General features: G+C 31.8%; 1 protein-coding gene across 23 annotated transcripts in view; it reads right to left on the bottom strand.

Annotated features, from left to right (window-relative positions):
* Positions 1–868: 868 nt before the first annotated feature.
* LOC114298485 (putative disease resistance protein At4g27220) overlaps positions 869–24,999 on the bottom strand; it is a 41,893-nt gene continuing 17,762 nt past the window's right edge. For 2 of the 23 annotated variants that reach the window (XM_082898554.1, XM_082898555.1), the window contains 10 exons: positions 19,453–19,884; positions 17,928–18,455; positions 6,645–6,720; positions 6,469–6,559; positions 6,306–6,364; positions 5,000–5,557; positions 4,531–4,591; positions 3,767–3,958; positions 3,428–3,638; positions 869–1,358 (listed from right to left, as the gene is read on the bottom strand). In XM_082898554.1, coding sequence (XP_082754680.1) covers positions 5,361–5,557; positions 6,306–6,364; positions 6,469–6,559; positions 6,645–6,720; positions 17,928–18,455; positions 19,453–19,884 — 1,383 coding nt within the window. In that variant the 3' untranslated portion in view covers positions 869–1,358; positions 3,428–3,638; positions 3,767–3,958; positions 4,531–4,591; positions 5,000–5,360. Of the gene's footprint in view, positions 1,359–3,427; positions 3,639–3,766; positions 3,959–4,530; positions 4,595–4,999; positions 5,558–5,889; positions 6,093–6,305; positions 6,370–6,468; positions 6,560–6,644; positions 6,721–17,927; positions 18,456–18,521; positions 19,211–19,452; positions 19,885–24,999 lie in introns of those variants that run through there. The other 21 variants (XM_082898570.1, XM_082898574.1, XM_082898558.1 and 18 more) reach the window with 21 other exon arrangements.

Raw genomic sequence — 24,999 nt, 5'->3', positions numbered from 1 at the left:
TTATTATTATTATAGTTGTGGTGTCGTGGGTCATTCTATTTAAAATGATGAAATAAATTATATTACTTGTTGATTTTGACTTTGTAAGGCCTGCTTGGCAATTTTTTTTTAGTTTTGGTTTTAATTATTCTTGGGTCTTGAGTATTGAATGTGGATATAAATTTAATTTTTGGGATTTCATTTAATTAATCCAAACTATGCTGTTTTATTCATATTTGATTGTGTTAATGGTGGGGGCTAACTTGAGTCTATTTAGATTATTTTATACTTTAATCTCAGTTGCAAATTTATTCTAGATTATTAAAGTTGATTCATTTTGGATCTAATTAATTGAATCACAACTGGTTTAAAACCACCTATTATTATTGTTGTTATTATTATTATTGTTATTATTTATTTTACTACCTAACAGTTACGAATATTTAAGATGTATACTATCAAACGAAATATATTTTGTGATGAGGAAACAATAATATCATTTTATAAATTACTGGTGGAAATAAGACTTTTAGAGGTGTTTAAAAAATGTCACTATAGCTATCAAAAATGCTGCTAATTCCTTTTGTGACGTTTAGTACCAAACGCCGAAGACGCAACCGTCGTTATACCTATATGACACTTTAAAAGTATCGCTATATTAATATAGGCGGCGTTTTTTAAAATGCCGCTAAATATGCTACACAATGATACATTGACGCCATTCCATATTTAGCGACGTTTTAAAAACATCGTGATAGCTCTTTTCTATTTTAAAAATATAACCATTAGCAATATGCGTTTTTTTGAAAACACCGTTATAGCTTCATTTTTTTTTAAATTTTAAATTGTGCTAATTCTATGAGATTTAATTAAAAAAAAATGCCTGTAATAAAGCTGAAAAATATTCAATATATTGACTAAATTTAGGCAAACATAATACTAGATCAATTCATGTTTCTCAATATGCGAAAACATTTCAATTCCAAGATGAAATAAAGTTAAACTAGTGCCTAGTGGTAAGTTGAAAGTTATTATAACACAGATCGGCACAAAAGATGCAATTCAAACTAATTATACACACAAGTACTATAAAAGCATCTACCAAGAAACAGAATTTCCCGTGTACGTCTGTTGACGCAGTCAAAGAAATGTCTGAAAGATCATTGGAAAAATAAAATGAGATCTGATGTGCACTCTTCAATTCAGTCATGAGCTGCCAAAACTGCTGTTACAACTCTCTTCAATGATTCAGAGGCCTTGCGCAGATCAGATTCAGAATGAGCAGCTGAGATGAATAATCTGATTTGCACAGGTAGACAGCATTTATCTAGTGTTGATCTTTTGGAAGTTACTACAAAAACCAAGTCTTCTTTCAATACCTGCAAGTGCACAAACATTGGGACTTTGAGATTGTGTAAGCACACGATCATGATGCTATGCAATATACATAATAAATTGTATAGCATAATAAAATGGGATAGTTAGAAGCAGGTTCTCAATAGACTTTTGAGTATTGCCAAAACTCATTTCCTCTAATTATGATATCACAAAAATGAGTCAAATGCCCTATTTTCCAACTCACACAAATCGTTCCATATTATCATTCATTATCAACGATTTTTAGGTTGAATTTTCCAAACCCATTAGAATTGGGCACAACCCAGATCACACAATCATAAGACCAAGCTCAGATTTCAGATTAATGATTCCCTAATACTAAGTGTTTTGTTTGGTTGACGCGCCAAGGGTGAACCCAACCCAAACTTACAAGTGAACACCCCTACTTGCAACATTTTGAAACAAGTTCAGCTAACTAACAATTGCTAACATGTACAAAATCCTAAGTGACTATATTGATTCCCCAACTAACTCAATACTTGATGCTTCGACTCCACTGTAACAAGAAGTGTCATTCTTAATGAAGAACTTTTCTTTTTTTTTTTCTTTTTTTTAAACTTGTTTCTCCTTTGGTTTTCCTTGGAGGAGTAACTGGAACCCCCACCAAGAGGTTGGACAGCACAAAAGCCAACTGGAAACAAACAGTCAAGTTACCAAAACCCAAAAATATACTCATTAAAAGAAAAAAAAAAAAAAAAAAAAAAGCAAAAGAAATATATCAGAAACCATTGGCCATCAGAGAAGTATTGAATAAATTGACTTAAACAGATCCATATAGGCTGTAGCTCCCCAAATAGGGGATTTTTGTGGTTGGAAGCCTCAGAAAATGAAAATGCTCAAGACAATATTGATAATTTCTTTGGAAGAGCCCCATCCTAGTTAAATTTTAATCAACTCAGTGACTTAGTGCCAAGTTTATGAATTTTTTTTTTTTTTTTTTTTTTTTTTGGGCAGAGGCATGAAATTTCATCCACATTTTGGTTGCTCAAGAACTGACAACTCATGAATGTGCTATTAATGTTTTGTATAGAAATGGCGGCATTGCCACAAAAGAGAACGACATTCCAAATACCTAGTGAAGAGCTGTTAACCACAACCATGTTCGCATGGCAAAATTGTTCACCATTGTTAGCCTTTACCACTTGCACTATGTTTGGATATTTGGTTTGTAGAAGGAAAAGCAATGGGAAAGGAAAGGTGAACAAAATTTAGCTTCTACGTCATATACTTTTCCCTTCTCTTTTTTTTTTCCCTCCACAAATCCGAAATCTCAGCACAGCCCTAGGGGCATTTTGAGTCTTAAAGATTAGGAAATCTAATAGACAGAGCATTTTAATGCTTGAAATAGAATATATATTACAGTATCCCTTAAAATTTTCCCAACAAGTACCTTCTACATTAGTTCGAGATATTTGTGTTCCATTTGCTTTTAGTTCTTTAAAAGCTCAACCAAGTAACAATTAATTAAATGCTATAAAATGAAATTAAAGATACCCAATCAGAGTAACCAGCAAATGTATCTACACCTTGACATTGAAATTTTGTATTCATTTTCAGTGCTAACTTTGACAGAGCACCCATTGAATTTTGGAAGGAAGCATGACCTCTAGGAAACCTAAATCATCTTCAGCATCACCTTTCAAAACGAAGTGTTAAAATCTCACTTAGCCAAATATATATATATATATAGATGGGAATGCGTTGGTGTTTCCCTTTTTTTCATCCTAGTTATTGACACAGGAAGGAATCAAAATATATCAAGCTCATACTTCGCCATATTTAATTTCACTTGCAAAAATGCTACAAATGCATTTCCTGAATAGATTGGCCAATGGATGTCCTAAAATTGAATATGCGTTGGCAATTAAGCATGTTATAATAAAAAGTTGTTCAGTTCCCCGTATCGCTTCTCTTTAAACATCAATAATTACTAGTTATGCATTCAAACAAATATCTTATGAAAATTTCAAATCCATATGTTGACAAGGGAATCAAATTAAAATATATGAAACTTCGAATCAAACACTGACAATAAAAGGCATTGGCATACCAGATGATCGCAGCACTGGGTCCACATAAGCTCCAAATGCTCTATCACCTTTCATGGGGATATCAGACACGTTAAACTTGACAGCAAATTGTGGCTTGGCTTTCGGGCCACCACTCTTAATCAATCAGATAAATCTCAAGAGTGTTTCTTCAGGAACTCCGAGTGATCCCACATTTAGCTCAATCGTATCAAATCCCACTTGTTTACACTCCTAAAACAACAAAAATAAGAGAGACTATTATTGCGAAGAATTGCAGAACTTGTTTTCATTTCTTGTTGATAAATGAAAAGTGCTTTAATACACTATTGCAGAGAAAAATAACAAATTTTCTTTCACACCTCTATGTATTCTTTGAAAGCATATGGACCTTTATGAAGCAAATGTTTAGCCCAGTAGCCAGTACTGACATATGCATTGTGTTTGTTGGCCATTTTTGTCACTTCCTTGATGTAAGCTTTTGGTATCAAACTATGAGAGGCTCCAGAAAACTATAACCCATCAACAAAATGTCCCATGGACTCAAAAATATCCTATACAACATAGCACAACATAGTTAGGACATTCAGTCAACCATGTCACCTTCTACAACCATCCAACTATACGATACAAATCTTGCTACAATAATCAAGGTGCTCCAAACCCATCTTTTGTCAAATACTAACGCGGACCATAATAGTAGGTCAACAATTGGTCGTATACCAGGAAAGAGATCCGTTGCATATTAGCTATCTCTCCTCGCTAGTAGAACCGATGTAGCAAGTAGGTAACTATTAATTTTTTGGATTGATAAGTCGGTACCCAGAAAAATTACTAAACAACATAATCCATACACGGATATACAATTAATTTGGATCTGCAGATTTAGTAGAATTTTATGAGATTTATTTTCACAAAGTCTTTCTAAATAAGAGCCTCACGACAAGAATCCAAGAGGAAAAGACTTAAATCTAGTTCAATGAAGCAGAGAGTGAAGAAAAGAAGAAAATGATGTGTTTAGACACAAATCAACTTGTAGTTTCTTCCTTACAATTTCAATTTCAATAACCAAATCGAGAGAGATGGGAAGGAAGAGCTTGAGAGAGAGAGAGAGAGAAATCGATACCTCGCTGGTGCAGATGGTGGTGGCGGTGTAGTTAAATAAATGTCGTCAAAACTCATATTTCCTGCTGATGTCATATTAAATAAACGCCATTAAATGTAACTTCTGATCTTTACATTTAATCAACAAAGCCATTCACATCAACAGTAATGTCATACAGATCAATCTAAAACCAGGGAGATGGGGGTAGCAAATTATCATTTAAAACAAAAATTTAATGCCTCTCTAGATATACAAACTAATTGGAAAAATTTTAAAAAAAAAAAAAAAAAGAAGAAAGAGATCAGTTTTCACCCCAAGTAGTAGGCCACATCACCATTCAAATGGAATCAAATTCCCAATTCTGTTTTTTTTTTTTTTTTTTAGAATTACAAATCATCTCCATGTTTTTACAATCACCTTTCACTTCTTCCAAATATTTGCAACTCACGGGAAAGGAAAAGAAAAGTAAAGAAAAGACAAGAAAAAAAACCTAGTGGGAGGTTATGTCCAAATGATTCCCTGTTGCACACCTCTGTAGAATCACATCCTTCACCAAGTAGTTCTAGCAAAATATTCCACAACATCATCCCAAAAAACTTCAATTAGAACACATCAATTGTTTTGTTAATAAAACAATTAAAAACTACAATTATTCACTAATTTCCAACGCTAAATCACATCGTGTCTTAATAGATTTAGAAAAGTGAGAAATTAAAAACTAGTGAACAAATTTATTACCTCTTGGCATATCTCTGCCCACTATCCAAAATTCTTGAAACAAATTCCCCCAACCCCCCCTCCAAAAAGAGAAATTATATCAACTTAGCAGTACAAAGGGGAGAACACATCATTTATTTGTTAATTTCTATAAGGCTGAACCCATAAGTGGTGGTTGTAAGAGCAATGCTTTGTGTATTTTTGTCACTAAACATGTATTTAATGTCAACATATATAACCTCTTTGTCTCTACCGAGAAAGCAGCAACAAACTGTCAGCTTTGCTTCCAGGCACCTTGATAGGATTTCCACATCAATGCAATATGCTTCATCTGAAATAAAAAATTAAAAAATTAAAAAAATAAATAAATAAACAACTTAAAAAGACAATCAATGGATTCAACTGCATAAAATCAAAGTGGTATTCAGAATTCCCTTTTCTTTTCTTTTTTTTCTTTTTCCTTTTTGGGGACAAATAGTAGGTAGTCAGAAACTTATGAGCTGTTTCCTACCCAGTACAAACTTTTTATGTTGATTCTCTGTCTATACATGATTCTAACTACATTTTTGAACAAAACTGGGGAATGATAATAATAATAATTGTGAGTATTTTTTAACAAAAAGTGATAAAGAATGATAACAACAATAATGAAAAGGCTTTCACCGTTTGAACTAGCTCAAACGGTCTGTAACTTTTTTAAGAAATCCATCTCTCTTTTCTTTTCACTCTGCATTACCCACTGGAACTTTGCAAATATTCCAATGCTGCGGAATTTGGCAGCATAAAAGAATACATGGTTTAGTATAAGAACTTGTGCATCTGTTTCTGAAATTTATGTTTGTTTCATGAACTTTTCTTCTTATTTCCTGAAGTTCATACAATTAAATTTCAGTTTTTAGGACAACTGTATATTATTCAAAAATAGATGTCCCTGCTCAATTGATAAATATTATATTACAAATATCAACAGACATCACCAATGCAATTCTATCGCACCACAAAACACTTAAAAACTAAACATGACCAAAAAAAAAAATTAAATTTAAATTCAAATTCAGAAGTGAAATCAAACAACTTACAGCCATGAGATCGCATGTGAGACAGAACAAGATTCATATCATTAGAAGAGAAGCTCGAACTTTACTATGAAAAAACAAAAACAAGATTCGGATCATTAGAAGAGAAGCCACAAAAAATTTGAAGTAATTTGAGAGAGAGAGAGAGAGAGATGGTGGAGCTCACCTTACTGAAATCGAAATCGCCCGTGCAGATTGTGGTGGCGATGGAGCTTCACAATTGCTCTGAATCTCTGAATCACGGGATCTCTGAATCTCTGCAAATAAGGATAAAGTAAGAATGCCTTAAAACATTGATTTCATAGATCTAGAGAGAGACAGAGAGACGATGGAGCTCGCTACCACGTCGGTGCAAATTGTGGTGGCGATGGAGCATCACAATTGCTTTGCATCTCTGAATCACGGGATCTCCGAATCTCTGCAAATAAAGATAAAGTAAGAATGCCTTAAAACATTAATTTCATAGATCTAGAGAGAGAGAGAGAGACGGTGGAGCTCGCTACCTCGTCGGTGCAGATGGTGGTGGCGATAGAGCTTCGAAATTGCTCTGAGAATGATTAGGGTTGAGAGAGAGAGAGAGAGAGATGTGCGTATAAGGGTGTAGAGAGAGAGAGAGAGAGATCGATCTAGAGAGACCAGATTCAAAATAAGGGTTTCGAAAAAGAAGGATAGAGGAAGCGCGTGACTCCTACTGCATTTGGAGGCGTTTTTAAATGCTTTTAATTATAAAATAGTGTCGTTTTGATTAAAGAAATATGCGACGATTATAAAATGCCACTAAAAATTAATAAAAGTGACATTTAAAAAAACGTCATTAAAAAAACACTATTAAACCCCATTTTTTCTGTAGTGAAATTAGATTGCAAAATCTTATAATGTTTTTAATTGTACTTTTAATTATATATAGAGAGAGATGGATAAAAATAAAATAAAATAATAATAAAGGAAGCAAGCTCACACGTGGGGCCCTGCCTTCATTCTATCAACCTTCATTCATTTGTTTTCCTTCTTTTGAGCCATAGAAACTCTGCTCTATCTCTCTCAGCTCAATTCTCTCTCTCTTTAACAATTTTTTTGGGATAAATTAAAGCGTTAGTCCTTAGAGTCTACTTTTGTTTTATTTTTGTTTTTATTGTTTTAATTTAATTAATTTTACGAATTGTGTCATATTAGTCTAATAAATAATAGTGGTTACGTTTGATGGACAGAAAATTAAATAATGTTTCAATTTGGTCCCTGTAATTCACAAGATGTGTCAATTTAGTTCCTGTTATTTTGACTTTCCTATAAACTGCAGGGACCAAATTGAAACATCATTTGATTTTTCGTCTATCAAACTTAACTTTCGTTATTTATTAGACTAATATGACACAATCCATAAAATTAATGGGCAAAATTAATCAAATTGAAACAGCAGGACCAAAATGAAAAAATAGATAAACTACAGGGACCATTTGCATAATTTATCCCCCTTTTTTTTTTTTTTTTTTTTTCTCTTTTACATTCATCAAGTACAACTTGTGATCCACCAAAATCTAAGGTTTTAGACCCTAGTTTTTGAGGCTAAAGTAAAAAGCTTGGCGAGAGCAACATTTTGACCAGTGGAAATCGAAATTCGGCAACGTGGAATTTTGAGATTTTCATTCATTTTCTCTCCTAAGCTTTGAGGTAGGAATTTTTTAAACATTGTGTATGTGTTTTAGCTTTATTATGTGTAATTTTGATAATGTGATATTTGAAAAGATTAGGGTTTTATTAATGGTATATTAAATGTATAAAAAGGGGAAAGTTCTCAACTTTTTTTTGAAAATCTCTTATTAGTTGAGTGTGATTTTGTATGACTCAAGGATGTTGAGGAATGTAATTTTTTTTTTTAATGAGAAATCCCCAAATTTTAATAAAACCTTAGAAATTTAAAATGTTAAGATTTAGATTTTTGGGATAAGTTTGTAAAAAGCTTACAAGAGTTAAAAACATATGTTTATTTGAACAAATGAGAATTTGAAAGTAGATGTTTAAAGGGATGAGATTGATGAGAATGTTGTTGGGAATATTAGAAGCCATTGAGGTTCCTTTTGGAAATTGTCTAATTTAAAAATATAGAACTATTGAGAAAGATGAAAATATTTATCATGTTGTGGTATTAAGGAAAGTTGAAAGAAACATATGTTGTTTTTGGTATTATGAAAATTCTTGGTGAATTCTTGAGTTTGAATAAAAAGGTAAAATTGATAAATTTTTTTGAAAGAATGTTATTATTCTTGATTGAGTTGGGAAAGAGAAAATTGAACATGTTGTTACTTCTATGTTGAAATTATTGACAATTTGAGATTATGAGTTATATTTATCTCTTAAAATTTATATTTTGTATAGAGAAAATTGTTTGGGGAACCGGCTGAAGGATTGTATTGATTGTTGTAAAAATTGCATAAATTGACATATTTGCAAATTCATACATAGCATGGAACATTGCATAATCTCATGATTTAATCCTCGTATTGGATTTGAGAAATTGATTTTCAAATTGATTCAATGTATAGCAATTCTGGTTTGAACCCGACCCGTTGATATTCTGGATTTGGGTTTCATTGTCTTATATAGTTATTTATGTCTTACTCTCTTTATTTCTCATTGAGTTGGGTTATTAGAGTGTCTTAGTTGTGTTTGGAACAGGTCAGGAGTTAGTTTTTCAAAATGGTTTCTGCCCAAATTTTAGCTTCTTCACTCGAGCGACACTTCTTGCACTTGAGTGGTCTTTAAGAACTCTCAGTACTTTTCCAGGCCTATAGAGATACTGGGAGTTGACATTCTTCACTCGAGCAGTGTTTCCTACGCTCGAGCGGTCACACTTTTTCTGTCTGGACGCTCGAGCGACATTCTTGCGCTCGAGTGGTCTATGCATATATCAGATCGTAAAGTCGTCTTTTTGAGTCACTCTTTCATTTCTCCCTCGCTCTAAACATTCTAAAAACCCTAAATCTAGAGTTTCTCACTCTAAAACTCACATTCTTTCTATAAATACACCTAGGTCCATTGATTTCTTCACCAGTGTCCCTTTGATAAAAAAGTAGAGCACATCGTGAGCCTTCTTTTCATCGGAACAAAGTTGAGTTTTGATGTTGTTGAGGTTTCTCCATTCTCTCTCTCTCTTTCTCATCTCCTCTTCGCTTCAAGAGGTAGGGTCTATTTCCTTAACTCAATATGAGTTCGTTGGTGTATTTGTGGTATGTTTTGATATATAGATCTTGTTGTGCTTAAATTGCTTTTGAGGTATATTTCATGGGTTGAGGGTTTGTCCAAATTGGGACTTGTTGGTTATAATTTTGCTATTAAATCTACTTTAAATATACAAACTTGCATATGATTTTCTAAAAGAGAAAAAGCCCAATTTGCGGGGAAAAAAAAATTCTAAATGATGTTGATTTTGGGACATGGGGTAGAGTTTCTAGAAAATGGATTTGGTTGGAAAAGTATGATGAGATTTTGAAAAACACAGAGTGTTGAATACTCTTTCGAAAATGTTCTAGAAAGGTGATTTTTTTTAGAAAATTATTGGATTGTATATCTGTATTGTTATCTTTTAATTATTGCATTAGAGATAACTATTTTGGCTATCGGTGGAGGATAGAATTGCCGTGTGTTAGAAAATTGCATGTGGATTAGGCAATTTGAAATCATTCATATTACGGAGCATGTAATGGATTTTTGAAATTTGAAACCGTATGTTTGGAAAGAGGCTTTGTAAATTCCAGTATTATGTTTTGGAACGTTTGCATTGTTTTGGAAAACAATAATTTGAATCACACGTATTGTGCTATTGGAATAAGATAAATAAAGTGGTAAAGCTATGAGGCGGTGTTAAAGCAAAATTAAGTTAGCTTGTGTGTTCATGGTGAAAGACCTAAACCTGAGCGATAGGTGTCAAGCATTCCGGTTAGCACTGGTTAAAAATGACCTTGTGATTTGTATAGTTACTCGTATAAACACTAGTCTTGGAGATTTACCCATTTTATTTATTATCATTTTGGTTTTGGAACAGGATGTTTGGATATAGTTTTAGCGATGTATTCGTATTTGATTTAGCAATGTATTTGTTGGTTGGTATTGAGATACTTGGATTGGTTTTTGAAAAGGAATTTTATATCAAACAGATGTTTTGAACTCGGAAATTGTTTGGATTAAACGTAAGGTTTTGGTAATTGGAAAGAAAGGATTTTGTTGGGAAGTCAAATGGATTTGAAAATGTATTTGGACATATTGTATATACGCATCATGATCATTTATACTTGTGGAGCATGTTTAGTTTTTAAAATATTCTTTACTAGGCTTTATGCTCACCCTATGTCGCTGGAAATATTTTTCTAGTGTACATATGTGGATGTGGACTAAGACGTGAAGTTGTGTTCGGAATCATGTAGGGTGGTTTTGTTATTTGTAGGTCATGGATCATTCATATTATTTATTGGCCGTATGCCATTCTTGTAAGGGTTACACCCTTTGCATATTATGTAAGCCTCTAGATGTTCAATTTAATTTATAACATCCATGCATGTTTTTAGTTACAGAACATCTATTTGACTTAGATGTTGTATCTAAAAATGTATGAAATCGGATAAACACATGTATTGTGTGACTAAATGATATTCATTTACATGAGAGTTGTTATCTATTGTTCATCGTTGGGTGGTTTATTCACGTGAGTCGGACCGTGTAAATCTGGGTTGCGACACATTGAGAATATTTGAAATGTGTTGAATTATGGGGTAAATACGTTTAGTAAGTCTGGATAGGGGGCGTAGATTGGTATTGTTTAAGCCGGCTTGATTATCTAGGATGAAACACCAAAAACACGCGCGGAGTAGGTACTACTTGCCTTCCGGTTAGGAGCCAGTAAAATGGAGATTGGTAGCGCTAGTTATGCCTATTTGCAGACACTAGCCTAGGGATTACCAAAGTCGTATTTACCGCTTTTTGTTCTATCAAACGAATGATTGAATTGTTTATATTTTAGAACAACGAGAATTTTAAAATGAGAAAACCTATGATTTTGGCATTAACATCTCTTATGCATTGCACCTCATGATATTGTTAAACTGGGTGCACTTTATTTAGATTATCTTTGTTAGGCTTTATGCTTATCCCTTAGTGGAAACCGTTTTCAGGTGATTGTGATGTGCCTCCGCCAAAGTGAAGGCGTGGAGGATCTTTTTGGAGCACAAGGCTCAGTCATTTATTTGTTTTGTTTTCTTTCGCAAACCAAGGGCTATCTATGTATGGGTTTGAAAACAACTTTGTTATGACCGGGCAAAGCCATAGAACTTGTAGCCATTAAGGCATTAATTTGTATTTTGTTGCTTTAACTTGTTGTTATCACATGCTATAGAATCATATCTTAAGGATGATGAATATATTAATGCATGTGGTGACTTTTTTGTTAAATCTCACACTAAATGTTTTTAAGGGAAAGATGGGAATTTAGTGTGAATATTGGTTATTGAAATGTCTATAATACTCAATGTTCCTGTATGTTAATAATTGGAAGTAATGGGGTTTGGTCTGGAGCTATTAGATTTGGAGCGTTACAATTTAGTATCAGAGCTACCGGGTTTGAAAACTTGGAGCTTACGGGAAGTGGTTTTTACCACAATAGGTTCATTTCGCTCGTTGAAAATGTTGTATATCTTTTGTGCTATGTGATAACATGTTTTTGTGACTATGTGGGTATGGGGTTAAACTTCTGAGATGTGATTTGCATCCATAAAATTCTTAGAAGTCCTTTTAGAAAAGCACCTGATCAATGCTATTTCTATTTGGAAGGTTTTGAACGTTTGTAGGACGAACCAATATCTTGGAGGGGTAACTCGTATGTGCTCTATGTGACTATGAGCTTATGTGGTTTGCCTGATGTGATGTAGATACATGTGTAGGTTTATGTTTAATCTGTATACGGCATGTGAGATTTAGTGTGGAGTACTTACTTTTGAGCTTAATTCTGTCTCTTATATCTAATGTCATAAAGTGGGAGAGGCTGTAGTAGAGGCCATCGGGGTGTTCCCCTTTCAGAAGGATATCTTTCCCCAAGAAGAAGGGATAGGTTAATATGGCCGGAATGATGGGTTAAGATGTTGTAGAATTAGCATTGAAGCATGGGTTAACCGATTTGTATGATTTTAGGTTAAGTGTGACCTCAAAATAGTAGAAATTATGTTGCATGGTGAATGGTTTGTTGTTATCAAGTTTGTGGAAATGGGATAGATGAAAAATCTTAAAAGTAGAGTGAGTTAGAGATTAAACTTCTTGTGGTAGTATGGTTTGGTTGTGACTTTAATGATGATTAAAGTAACCTAAGATAATATGTTTTGGATTGTTGACATCAGAACACATAAAACTAGTTTTAATTTTCCTTGAGATAGATGAAGTTAGTTATGGTTGGGTTGTTTCACTTGTTTGATTGACTACTTGCGAGGTTAGTGATGAGCCTTGTCAATTATTTTTCCTGTGTGTTTGGGAATAAATGTGGCCTTAGCATGATAAAAATTATAGTGTAGTAAGAGATGTGTTTCTTAGAGAGTTTGTTTTATTCATAATTTTGTTGCAAATCCTAAGAGGGAAAATGAGATAAATAATTTTGAGATAGATTAGAATGAGATTAAATTTGATTGGGATTGCACCATTTAATTGAATTTTTAATAGCAAAAAAATAGTGACTTGTGAGTTGACATTTTAGGATATATAGCCGAGTTTTGAATGTTTTCAAGTTTGGCGGAGTCAATTGTCTCAGAGTTGGTTGTTGATGTACCCAAGTGCAATATATGAGTGTTTAGGGATACGATGTGATTGATGTCTCGGGGGTTGTATTAGCAAAGAAATGTCTTTAGAGATATTGTTTGAAATGATCTTGTGAGGATGTTGTAATTCTAGGGAGATTATGATTAGGTGCCTTGAAATGGTTGATATGACTGTAATTTGAGTATTTTCATGGAAATTTATGCTTGATCCATTGCGAAAGATTGATGTTAACTTTATAGTTACTATTACTTATAGGTTAGAAATTTTGAAGATGAGAAGTATATGTGAGCATTTTTGGTTAACTTTGGCATATGTAGAGACGGTGTGTTTCGTGCAATTGAAATGGAGATTATTTTTGTATCCCTTGTACTTAGCTATAAGATTGTTTTGTATTTTTTGTGCAAGAGTTGTGAACCCCTTATATTGATCCTTCATTTTGCTATAAGTGGTGAGAATTTGTGTTGTTGGTATGTTGATCTAATATTATTATTGGGTTTAATTTGGGTGGGTTTGGCATTGAGTGGTTAGTGGTGGTCATAATTAAGAAGTATTTAGTTTTGCTTGATAGAGGATGATTCCTTATTTTAATTTTATTTCATCGTGGTTGTGGTGATATTATCTTAGGAGAAGTTATTCGACAGACCCCTCGCTATTTTGTTAGTCTTGAAAATTGCTTTCGAATAACCGTTGTTGACATAGAAAATTTCTTAGAGTGAATGAGTGGTATTATAACTCATGGTTGTATCTTTGAGATTTTAGGTAGAAGTGAGTTGATTAGAGACTTCGGAGAAGATTTCAAAATAACTACAAATATTTGTTGGTGTAATCTTTTGTCTCAAGCTGTGTAGACTTTTCATGGTGGGTTTGATACGATAGTTAGTATCGTTATTTTGTGACATATAGCTATAAGAATTAGATTTTATTTTTTTTACACTTTAGTAAGTTGTGGTAAATAATTCCTGAGTTAAATTTTTTTAGGTGCAGAACAAATTTAGTAATGATTGGATTGAAATACTGAAAAGATTATCTTTGTCAGAATTTTGTATCAGATATGTAGTATTTTTTTTTTTCTTTTGGGCGAGGGATGTACATTGAATTTCACTTTGAGAGATTTTGGCTCTGTTTGGCAGAGCTTTGTAAGTTTAATTCCACCCCTTGATTAGAGTGTGTTGTTTGGTGAGAGCTTTCAAGAATTGATTCCACACCCATAGTTGAAAACACGTCTACCCGGTCATCCTCCCTGATGTTCGGCCGGTTGACCAGCCGGTTGACCGAAAAGTGTTCTTTTTTTTTTTTTGGTAGCTGTTACTTTTATATTTTAAAATAAAAAATATGTTTAGAATTTTTTAAAATTTTTTATGAGCTTTGAATAGAATTTTGAGTTGTGTGTTTGGTTATGAGTTGTAAGTTTTTCAATCAAATATCATGTCACATCACTCAATTCAAACTCAATTCAAAACTTTTTTCAAAACTCATAACCAAACAAATTTTCCACAATCAAATCATAATTCCAAAACTCATAAACTCAAAATACAACTCTATTCTCAAATCATAATTCTAAAGTTCTACCAAACGCTACCTTTATTGTTATTTGAGGTTAATCTATTTATTAACAATTCAGAAATATTAGAGTTGTTTTAGTGTTAATCTTTACAAGTGTCTCATTGTGATTGGTTCTGCATACTTCTAGGGTGAGAGGTAGACTATTCTGTTAACTGGCCTCAAGAGCAGTATTAATACTTGTCAATAAGTGAGTTCATATAGTAAGAGTTTTCGAATTTGAGTTTGATCTTTGGGGTTATCGTAATATTAGTGTGATGTGGAATTGTGTTGCAACTTGAGAGCTATTGTCATGGAATTGATTTCAAAGAGTGGGAGCGGTTCTAAATTAACTTTTGTTGGGAATACCTTAGTATGGTTGGAATGTGTACCTAGTCTTGATAAATTTTATGTGGACTCGAAGTGCATTGTCAAAGCGTTTGGATACATTTTATGTTGGAGTGAGATTGTTTGGGTGGATGTAGACAATTTTGCATAAACTATTAGTCGATTCGTCGAGTGAAAGGGATAGATAAACCCTTTAAAAAAAAAATTTGCTTGGTTGGGCAATTAAGGTTATGGCTTAGAGTTTTCGAGTAGTGTGTTTGGTGTGGTCGTATTATATTTCGTGAGTGTATGTGTTTCTTATGGTTATAGGTGGAACTTTGAGACTATGGTGCTTTGTGAATTCTGCTTTGTATAAAGTAATTCAAAATGAATATGATTGTATTGGGAAATGAACAGAGGTTCTTATGAGATGAAATATTTCAAGTTATTATTTGTGTTAGTTTAGTTTCAATTGGGTAACCGAGTGCGGATTTGTTTTAATGTTGAGATGTATTAGTTGTCGTGTGATGATACTTTAAAGGGAGGGTGTTCTCATTAGTTAAGAGTCTTCAGATAATCACTTTGGATTGATTTTAGGTAGATTGTTGCACTAGATTATGGAAAAAATAATTTGTGGTGAGTCATTTTTAATGGTATGTAACGTTTGAATACTTTTCTGAGTGCTTTTTAAAATAGTTGGATTCTTTTGTTGCTGTGACATGTTGAAGTAGTTGTGTGGAGTGAGTAAATTTTGTGGAGGTGTTTGAACGTGTTCAAGTGAGATGGTGAGTACGGTTGTATTCCAATTGCGAGTTTGATTGATTTTAATTAACCCTTTATATGTTGCAAAAGTCACTTGTATTTTCCCTTCATATTACGGATTGTTGGTTGAAATTCTAGTACGATGGTTTTAAGTTGAGGGGTGGCTTCTGTGGAGTAGTGTATCTTAATATTATGGATAGCTAGTGGGTGTAGAAATTTTATTTTTGAGTCTATTGAAAATTTGTTACTTTATATTGGTAAAATAATTTTGTGGATGTAATTAGAAAGAAATGTTATCCCGATATTTAGGTCGATTGGATTAGACTGTTCGTCATTCTTGTTTGATTCAAGCTATAAGTAGTACCATCATTGAGGAGTTATTGTTTTGTTTACAGCTCTTGATTAAAGTGAGTCTAAGAGTTTCAATTTTAGTTACGGTGTCTTTTACAATGGGAGATAAGAGAGCGTTAAATTCTTGAGAGTGAGCTTAGTACATGTTTGGGGTATTGAAGGAATGTCTCAATGAGAAAATGGTTATTGAGATTTTAAGGCTCAAGTAATTATGTTAAGGGTAAATCTCATTATTTTCTTTTATCAAGGCAAATTTTGAGGGAGAAATTTCTTAAGGGGGAAAGATTGTAATGAGTTGAATCAAATTGAATTTATTTATTTATTATTCTTTTCGGTATTTTTTTGTAATTTTTTTAATATGTTTGTGGGCTCGGGTATTGATTGGAGTTGGATTGGTATGAATTTCCAAATTGTTTGATTGTGTCGTTATTATTATTATAGTTGTGGTGTTGTGGGCCATTCTATTTAAATTGGTGAAAATAAATTATATTACTTCTTGATTTCGATTTCGTAGGCCTGCTTGGCAATTTTTTTTAGTTTTAGTTTTAATTATTCTTGGGTCTTGAGTATTGAATATGGATATGAATTTAATTTTTGGGATTTCTTTTAATTAACCCAAACTGTATTGTTTTAATTCATATTTGATTATGTTAATGGTGGGTTTAATCTCAGTTAGAGATTTATTTTAAATTATTAAATTTGATTCATTTTGGATCTAATTAATTGAATCACGACTCGTTTGTAACCGTTTATTATTTTTGTTGTTATTATTATTATCGTTAACTATGAATATTTATGATGTATACCATCAAACAAAATATAATTTGTGATGAGAAAATAATAATATCATTTTATAAATTAGATTATAAAATCTTATAATGTTGCTAATTGTACGTTTAATATATATATAGGGAGAGATGGATATAAATAAAATAAAATAATAATAAAGGAAGCAAGCCCAAGTGGGGGCCTGCCTGGCTGCCTCTATTCCATCAACCTTCATTCATTTCTTTTCCTTCTTTTGAACCATAGAAACTGAGCTGCCTCTCTCTCTCTCTCTCGGCTCAATTCTCTCTCTCTCACACAATTTTTTTTTTTGGGGACAAATTATAGCAGTAGTCCTAGTAGTTTATCTTTTTTTCATTTTGGTTCTTGTTATTTTAATTTGATCAATTTTGCCCCTTAATTTTACAAATTGTGTCATATTAGTCCAATAAATATCGGCAGTTAAATTTGATGGACGAAAAATCAAATGATGTTTCAATTTGAAACCTGTAATTTACAGAATATGTTAATTTGATCCCTGTTATTTTGACTTTTCTATAAACTACAGTGAATTGTTGGATACACTTCAGGAGTACTATCATTAATCATGAATTTAAATAATAATAATTTTAAGAGTAATGCTCACCAGTGATAAATCCAAAATTGAATCATAGTTTTGAATAGAGATTTAGAAAGGAAAAAAAAAAGTGTGTGAAATGTAATTATATTTTATTCACATTTTCTCTTTTTTTTTTAATCTCTATTTAAATTTATGATCCAGACACAACTTAAAAGAAACTTTCATACTTTAGAAAGAACGAACTTTTGATCTTTTATAATTGAAAGGAAGAAAATTTTATGTAAAATGTACTTCAGATATATTTATTTGATACTTCTTTTAATTGCAAATTTAGCAATATGGTAAACAAAATTTTAATTTTTGAAAAAATCACGGTTTGATAGTTTTAAAATACTTATTTCTCAATTGTCTGGAGCTTGTTTTCCTTTTTGGATACTTGGACATTAAAATGTGGCTTACGCACTTAATGGAAGAAAAAGAGAGAAAAACAAGTATTCATATAAACAACATACCTCAATTTGGTGTGGTATGGTTAGATTGCGGTCGCTTATCCATCGACAGTCTCTTCTTTCTGTGACTAGGTACCGGTTGACCCTTCCCTCCACACATACATGTCGCAACTTTGGGGTGCACATGACTCCAGGAAAGGTCTTCAATTTAGGGCATTTAAGGATAGTGATGTGTTCTACCAAAGGCAATTCCCAATCATGAGTAATGTGGCAAAAACTCTTGAGCTCTGGTAGATCTTTGAGTTCCAAATACTCCAATTTAGGCAATGGAGTTCTGTTTATCCTTCCTCCTTCTTCTTCCTCCTTTGCAACTACTTCTTCCATCATCGAGCATCTAATTATGACTAGCCTTTCTAGATGCACAAGATGTCTGGCCATAAAAGGAGAGAACATATTTCTCAAACTGCCACAATCTGAGACATCCAGTTTAATTAGTTTGTTGAACGAGCCGGTTTGAAGTTGATTGCACCATATTTCGTTCATGTTCTGAAATCCATGGAGTTCCAATTCCTCCAAGCTAGGGAATGCAACCTGCAAACTAAACAATTGCATTAACAACCACACTACTAAAAGTAATATAAAATGTTTAAAAAGGAGATTTACTGCTCTAGTGTCATTAGAGCATTCAACTTCATTGAAGAGACTTTGTCCTGGGTTCTGGATGTGTTCAAATGATGTCACCACAATAGTAGTCACTTTGGGGAAGATACTCACAAGGTTTTGCAGATCATAAAGTTGATGAATTTTCAATTGAGTGAACTCAATATTATCGACCAAAATTTCACCCTGGCTATCCTCCTCCCTAACAATTGCTGATATCATTTTACATCCCCTTATTTCCAATTCCTGGAGTTGTAGGATACATTGCATCATGGACTGTGTGAATAGAAATCTCAAGTTGTCACAACCATCAATATCTAGAATACTTAATTGTGGAATGTGCATCAATCCAATGGGATCTCTCTCTGAATATGGTTCAATTGGGGTAGACTTTTTAATTTGAGAGATTTCAATAACGAGAATATCTTCGAGTCGTGTTACGTACAGTCAGCCACTTCCAATTCAAACACTTTCTCTAGCAAATTACAATCCTCCATAGATAGTTATTCAAGATTTTGCAGCCTCGTAAGCAATTGTGCTTGAAAAACTTTGGGCAATTTGCCGCAGTGTCGTATATATACATATTTAAGTTTGGACAAGGACATCGATGAAGGTGGACAGTGTCCCATCCCTTCCAGATTGTCAAGATGCTCAAGTTCTAGCACCTCCAAAGTGGGGAATACAACCTAAAAAGAACTGATTCTTTTAGTTGTAGTATAATGATAGCAAGAATGGTTATGAGATATATACCTCTCTGTACTTTGTATGTGTTACCTAGAACATTTTTTAACCTTGAATTTCAAATTATTGCAATAAGATATGGTTGCCCATTTCATTTTGTTACTTGAACCAAAAAAAAAAAATCATGCAAATCATTGTAAAAGGTAAGTATCTTTGGTTTCACTAGCATTCTACTTCTTCATTTTACCTTCTCATTGAATAGAGTTCGCATGACATTTTGGAGGCGTTCTGTTGATGTAGCCGAAGTAGCAATCACTTTGGGGAAGAAACTCTCAAGGTTCGGTAGATCATAAAGTCGCAAAATTTTCAATTCAGTGAACTCAATTTTATCCACCGAGCTTTCGCCGTGCCCTTTCCCATCTGCAAGAATCCTTGACATCATTTTACATCTCCTTGTGTCCAATTCTTGGAGTTGTAACATACACTTCATCATGGAATGTGGGAATAGATATCTCAAGTTATTACAGTCATGAACACGTAGGATACTTAATTGTGAAATGTACTTAAGTCCAATGGGATCTCTCTTTGAAAAGGAACCCACTGAGATTGGAATGTGTTCCAACCCTTCCAGATTGTCAAGATTGTTGAGTTGTAGCTGCTCCAAGCTAGGTAGTGCAACCTGAAAATAAAACTTTTGTCAGTGGTAGTTATAACATTTGTAGGAATGGTTATGGATATCACTCATCTCTGTCTCTCCTCTTGTAGTTTGCATATATGACCAAAAAATTTTACAACCAAAACGTTTAAATGAATGAAATAAGATATGATTGCCTTTTTTTTCATTTGGTTATTGAGACAAAATAAATAAAGAAAAAAATAAAAATACTAATCCTTGACAATGAAAAGAGAAAGAAGAGAAACAAATGATTGTGTCATTCAACTAAAGAACTATAGAATAAGCTACGTTTAATAGTAAAATTTCCATCCATGACCAAATGACAAAACATTTCTAAAGATCTTAGCTCATTTCTAAACAGAGTGAGTGGCAGGGACAGATTTAGGATTTGAGTTTTGGAGGGACACATGTAACTTTTCATCGAAAAAATTATTATAAAATTTTACATTTTGATTTATACCAGCACAATAAATAAATAATATTACTATTAATGGGGCATTCTTTGTTAACTTAATTGAGAATAAAAATATAGTTAGAAATATTTCTTGTTTGCATTAATTTAACAAAATATTAACTATTACTATGTCTCCATCTAGTAAAGTTAACTATTTGAAAATGTTGTGTTAGGTTTTTGTAATTGACAAAACTGCTTTCAGTTGTAATTTTATTCAATCTTTTATTTCAATGGGGCTATGAGTATTTAGATGCGAATCCAACTTGAATTGTGCCTGTGTAGAGGAGTTTGTGATCTTAATCCTTTCGTGTTTGCCACTTCACTGATTAAGTACGAGGATCGAGCTGAACTTCTGGGAAGAAAGTTTCACCACTTGAGCAGTGAAAGTTGCGCTCGAGTAATCAGCCTATATGTTTCACACTGCCTTTAGTCACACTGCTCAAGCAGTGGAATGTGCGCTCGAGTGGTCTGCGTGATTCAGTTTACTATAAAGTGCACAATTTGTTGCTCTAGGGTTTGAGCCGTCCAGATTTTCAGAGAGGAAGAAAAAACAAAGTGTTTTATATTGGAGGCTATTTTATATAAGTTTCCTTGGTGTATAGAAGGTGATTGAGCAACGAACTTCAGATTGTCGAACATCAAGGGCGGTTATTATTGTTTCGTTTACAAGAGAGAGTTATTCTCCAGAGGATTTCAGGGAACTTGAGCTTGAAGCTTTGGTGGATTTTGGAGCGGCTCATTGTCAGCATCAACGTTGTGGATTCAACGTTAGACAAGACAATTCCGAGGTGAAGACAGTGGTGGAAGAGGCACATTGTGGTCGATTCAATTTGGGCGTGCATTCACTAAGTTATTGAGAGTATACTTACGTAATTCATTTTTGTCTTCTTAGTGGATTGTTTTATGGCTTTAGCCCATGGTTTTTTTTATCACAATTGGAGACTCCGATTGTGATTTTTCCACGTTAAATCATTGTGTCAATTTGTCTTTGATTATTTGATTAAGATTATAATTCATTATTTAAAATTGAAACATAATTACAAATCAATATCTTGGGGGACTTTTAGAATTTTTCATGTTGTAATCACCACTTTATATAATATATATCTATGTTAAACTCGACATCAAAACCTTAATTAATATCTTTCTCAATAAATATGATCAAGTAACTTGCTACAAAATTATCTTCCATCTTATTACGTAGTTTAGTTTTGAAAAGAAATTATAATTGAAAATTTATGTTTTTATGAGTAATGATAATCCATTTCAATAAGCGGTATTAAATTTTATTAACTTATTTTAAGAATGTCATGTTGAAATAGATAATATTTTTATTTTCAGACAATATTCTTATTTCTAGATAATAAACAAACAAAAATGAATGCATAAGCAAACTATGTTACACAGACTCTTCAAAATAAATCAAATACCCGTGTTGGACACCCGACACTTAGACAAGGGTATGAGATATGTGTCGAATACTTTTCAACGGACACTTCTTATATAATTATATATAATACAATTATTAAATGTACATATTATTGTATAATTGCTATAAATATCTTTTTCACACTATAAGTTACATATAATACCATTTTATCTCACATATATCATTAAAAACATAAAATAAAATATGACATTTTCTTGCGAGTCCGCGTACCCTTAAATTTATGGTTTGATGAGTCCAACCTTTAGAAACACACCCACACCCGACACCCGCATCTGAGTCCATGTAACATAGTAAGCAAATTAAAGTGTGATTTATAAAAGAACAAAAAAAAAAAAAAATGGCATATGCACAAAAAATAAGAATAGTAACAAATAATACAAATAACAAATAGAATATATCAATATTTGATAAAACTCAATTTAAAAATTATTTTTAAAATTTTGTAATGTAAATAATTTGGAGGGTACGAACTATTGAAATTTTGTAAATGCGAAGAACTCCAATTTATAATAATCTTACTAATTACTATTACAATATATAATTTTTAGGGGCATTTACATGCAAGTCTTAATAGGTGGACTTATTGTCCATTAGCTCTTGTTCGTTCTTCATCAAACAATATTAAAAAAAAGTTACTAATTGTTAATTTACAACTATAGTTTAAAAATTTTGTAACAAAAAAAGTAGCTAAGTTTCAACTTTTAGCAACAGTTTGAAAAAATTGTCACAAAAAAAAATCAATAATTATAAGTTTTAGCGATAATTTATAAAATTCATGAAAAAAAAAGTTACTAATTGTCAAATTTTAGCGACATGCAAAAAATCGTCACAAAAAATTATTTTTAACGAAAATTTTATTAGGATTTATTTCAATAGAATTTGATGGAAATTAATTCCAACTATTAAGACCTATGGGTGGTGATTCATCCCACAAATTTTTTGACCACTAATAGCACTAATGAACTTAAAAAAAAAAAAAAAAAACAAAAAACAAACTCAAGCCAAAACATCACATCACTTTAGTGGGGCCCCTGTGCCACATCATTAGTGATGTTCTAATGCTCCCAATTTAGAGCTCTAAAACCTTATTGTAAAACCTATTGATAATTTACTTTAATTTTTAAAAAAATTTGGAGCGCGACCGCCACAACTCGCATCCCTAGATCCATCCTTGGTGAGTGGTTAGTTCTTCTAAGAAACGGTTACTTATTCTTCGATGACTTTTGTGTAGAATATTCAGTCATGCTTTCTTCTACTTGGCTACTTTTATCACACATGAGAGAAAAAAAAGATGTTTCGGTAACTTGAGGAACAATTATTGTAAACTACGTTATTCTAGTGTTCTTTTATATATATAAAAACATTATTTTAATAATTTCAATAATATTATGATGATACTATTTTTTTAGGCAAATTTCACTTTATTTTTAAGTTTACTCTAAGTGCTATTTATTTTTTTATTATTTGAAAATAAACACATAATTTCTTGTGATTTGTAGAATAAATATTTTTTTAGACAAACCTCACTTTACTCCTTGGTTTACTCTATGTCTGGTTTACCCTTGTCATTTATAAATAAGCACATTACTCCTTGTAGTTTGTAAACTAAATTTTATTTTAGGTAAATTTCACTTTACTCTTGTGGTTTATTCCATGTGTGGTTTACTTACTGTCATTCATTTGGAACTAATCTTTATGATTTGTGATCTAAAGTGTACGGTTAAATATGAAAGACATTAACAAGTGTGAAACACATTCCAAGACATAAGAGATAAACCACAAATAGAGTAAAACACAAGAAATATTAAAGTGAATTTTGCTTTCTAAAACACTTACGAAATACTTGTGGTTTGGACAATGGCGTTAATTATGTACAAGTGTATTTTAGTCTTTTTGTTTAAACTTTGGTCCACAAATTACAAAAGATTAGCTCCCAATGACAAAAGGTATGTTTCAACACAACATTGGTAAGATTTTTTTTTTTTTTTTCTTTTGAATTTTTTCTTGAATATTTATAATGTAAAAACTGATTCCTTATCGATATAATAAAACATAAATATATAATGTAAGAAATGAATAGTTAATATTTTTATGCAAAAATATATATACATTTATAAATATTTATTGGGAAAATTACATTTTATCCCCCTCCTCTATTGTCCTTAGAACTAAAAGTTTTAACACTTCACTATTTTATTTTATTTTCAATTTGGACCTTCATGATGAAAATATTTTTTCAACTATATCTACCGCTCCATATCACTCTACCCCCGCAATTAAAAAAATTGTTTAATTTTTAAGTTAAATTACAATTTTTTAGTTTTTTTTTTTTTTGGTTAATTTTTTTCATACTTTAGTAAAAAAAAATTAATTTTTAGATGCACCTAAAAAGTAAATATTTGTGAAATATTTTTAAAAATTTCACTAAAGATGGAAAAAAAAAAAACTGGTATATTTTTGTATTTTTTTTTTCTTTAGTTAATTTTTTTTTTTTAGAATTTTTCATAAATATTTACTTTTTAGAAGCATCCAGAATTGATGTACCTAAAAATAATTTTTTTTTTAACTAAAACTGAAAAAAGTTCATTAAAGACCAAAAAAAAATATGAAAAATTAAAAAAAAAACAAAAATCAAAAAAAAAAAAAAATCAAAAACAGTTTTTAAAAACTAAACCAAACAGACTGATTATGTCATTTTAGGCATTCCATTTGGGATGTCATGTATAAGTCATATGTCAAATTTTGATGTATTTAAGATACATATCATTAACAAAATATTTACGACATTGATATAAATTTATAATTCGAAGTGATAAATGTATTATTTTTAGTTGAGGGGATCAAGTGACATTGAAATGTAATTTATCCTATTGATGAGAGGGTATTTTCATTATAAAAGTCCAAATTGAAAAAAATTAGTAGACGAGAAGAGTTAGGCGTTACAAATTTTAATTGAGTTGATATGGATAAAATGTAAATTTTTTTGGGGTCAATTGATAAGAGAGTAACTATAAATATGATAAATATTTATATCATTAATCAGACTATTAAAATGTAATTTGCACATATTTGTTTGTATTTTTTTTAATTGACTTTAACATGTCACATATCCATGTCTATGGTTCTGAATATACCATATTAATTATTTGAAAAAGAAAAACAAAAATCACACATGAAGTTTATCTCATATTTAGTAATGTTAATCAGAGTTTTC

This window comes from Camellia sinensis, chromosome 12 (assembly GCF_055761805.1).
Source record: "Camellia sinensis isolate YWXY chromosome 12, ASM5576180v1, whole genome shotgun sequence".
NCBI lineage: Eukaryota > Viridiplantae > Streptophyta > Magnoliopsida > Ericales > Theaceae > Camellia > Camellia sinensis.
The sequence above is the reverse complement of the archived record's forward strand: the minus strand, read 5'-3'. Positions and strand labels throughout refer to the sequence as shown.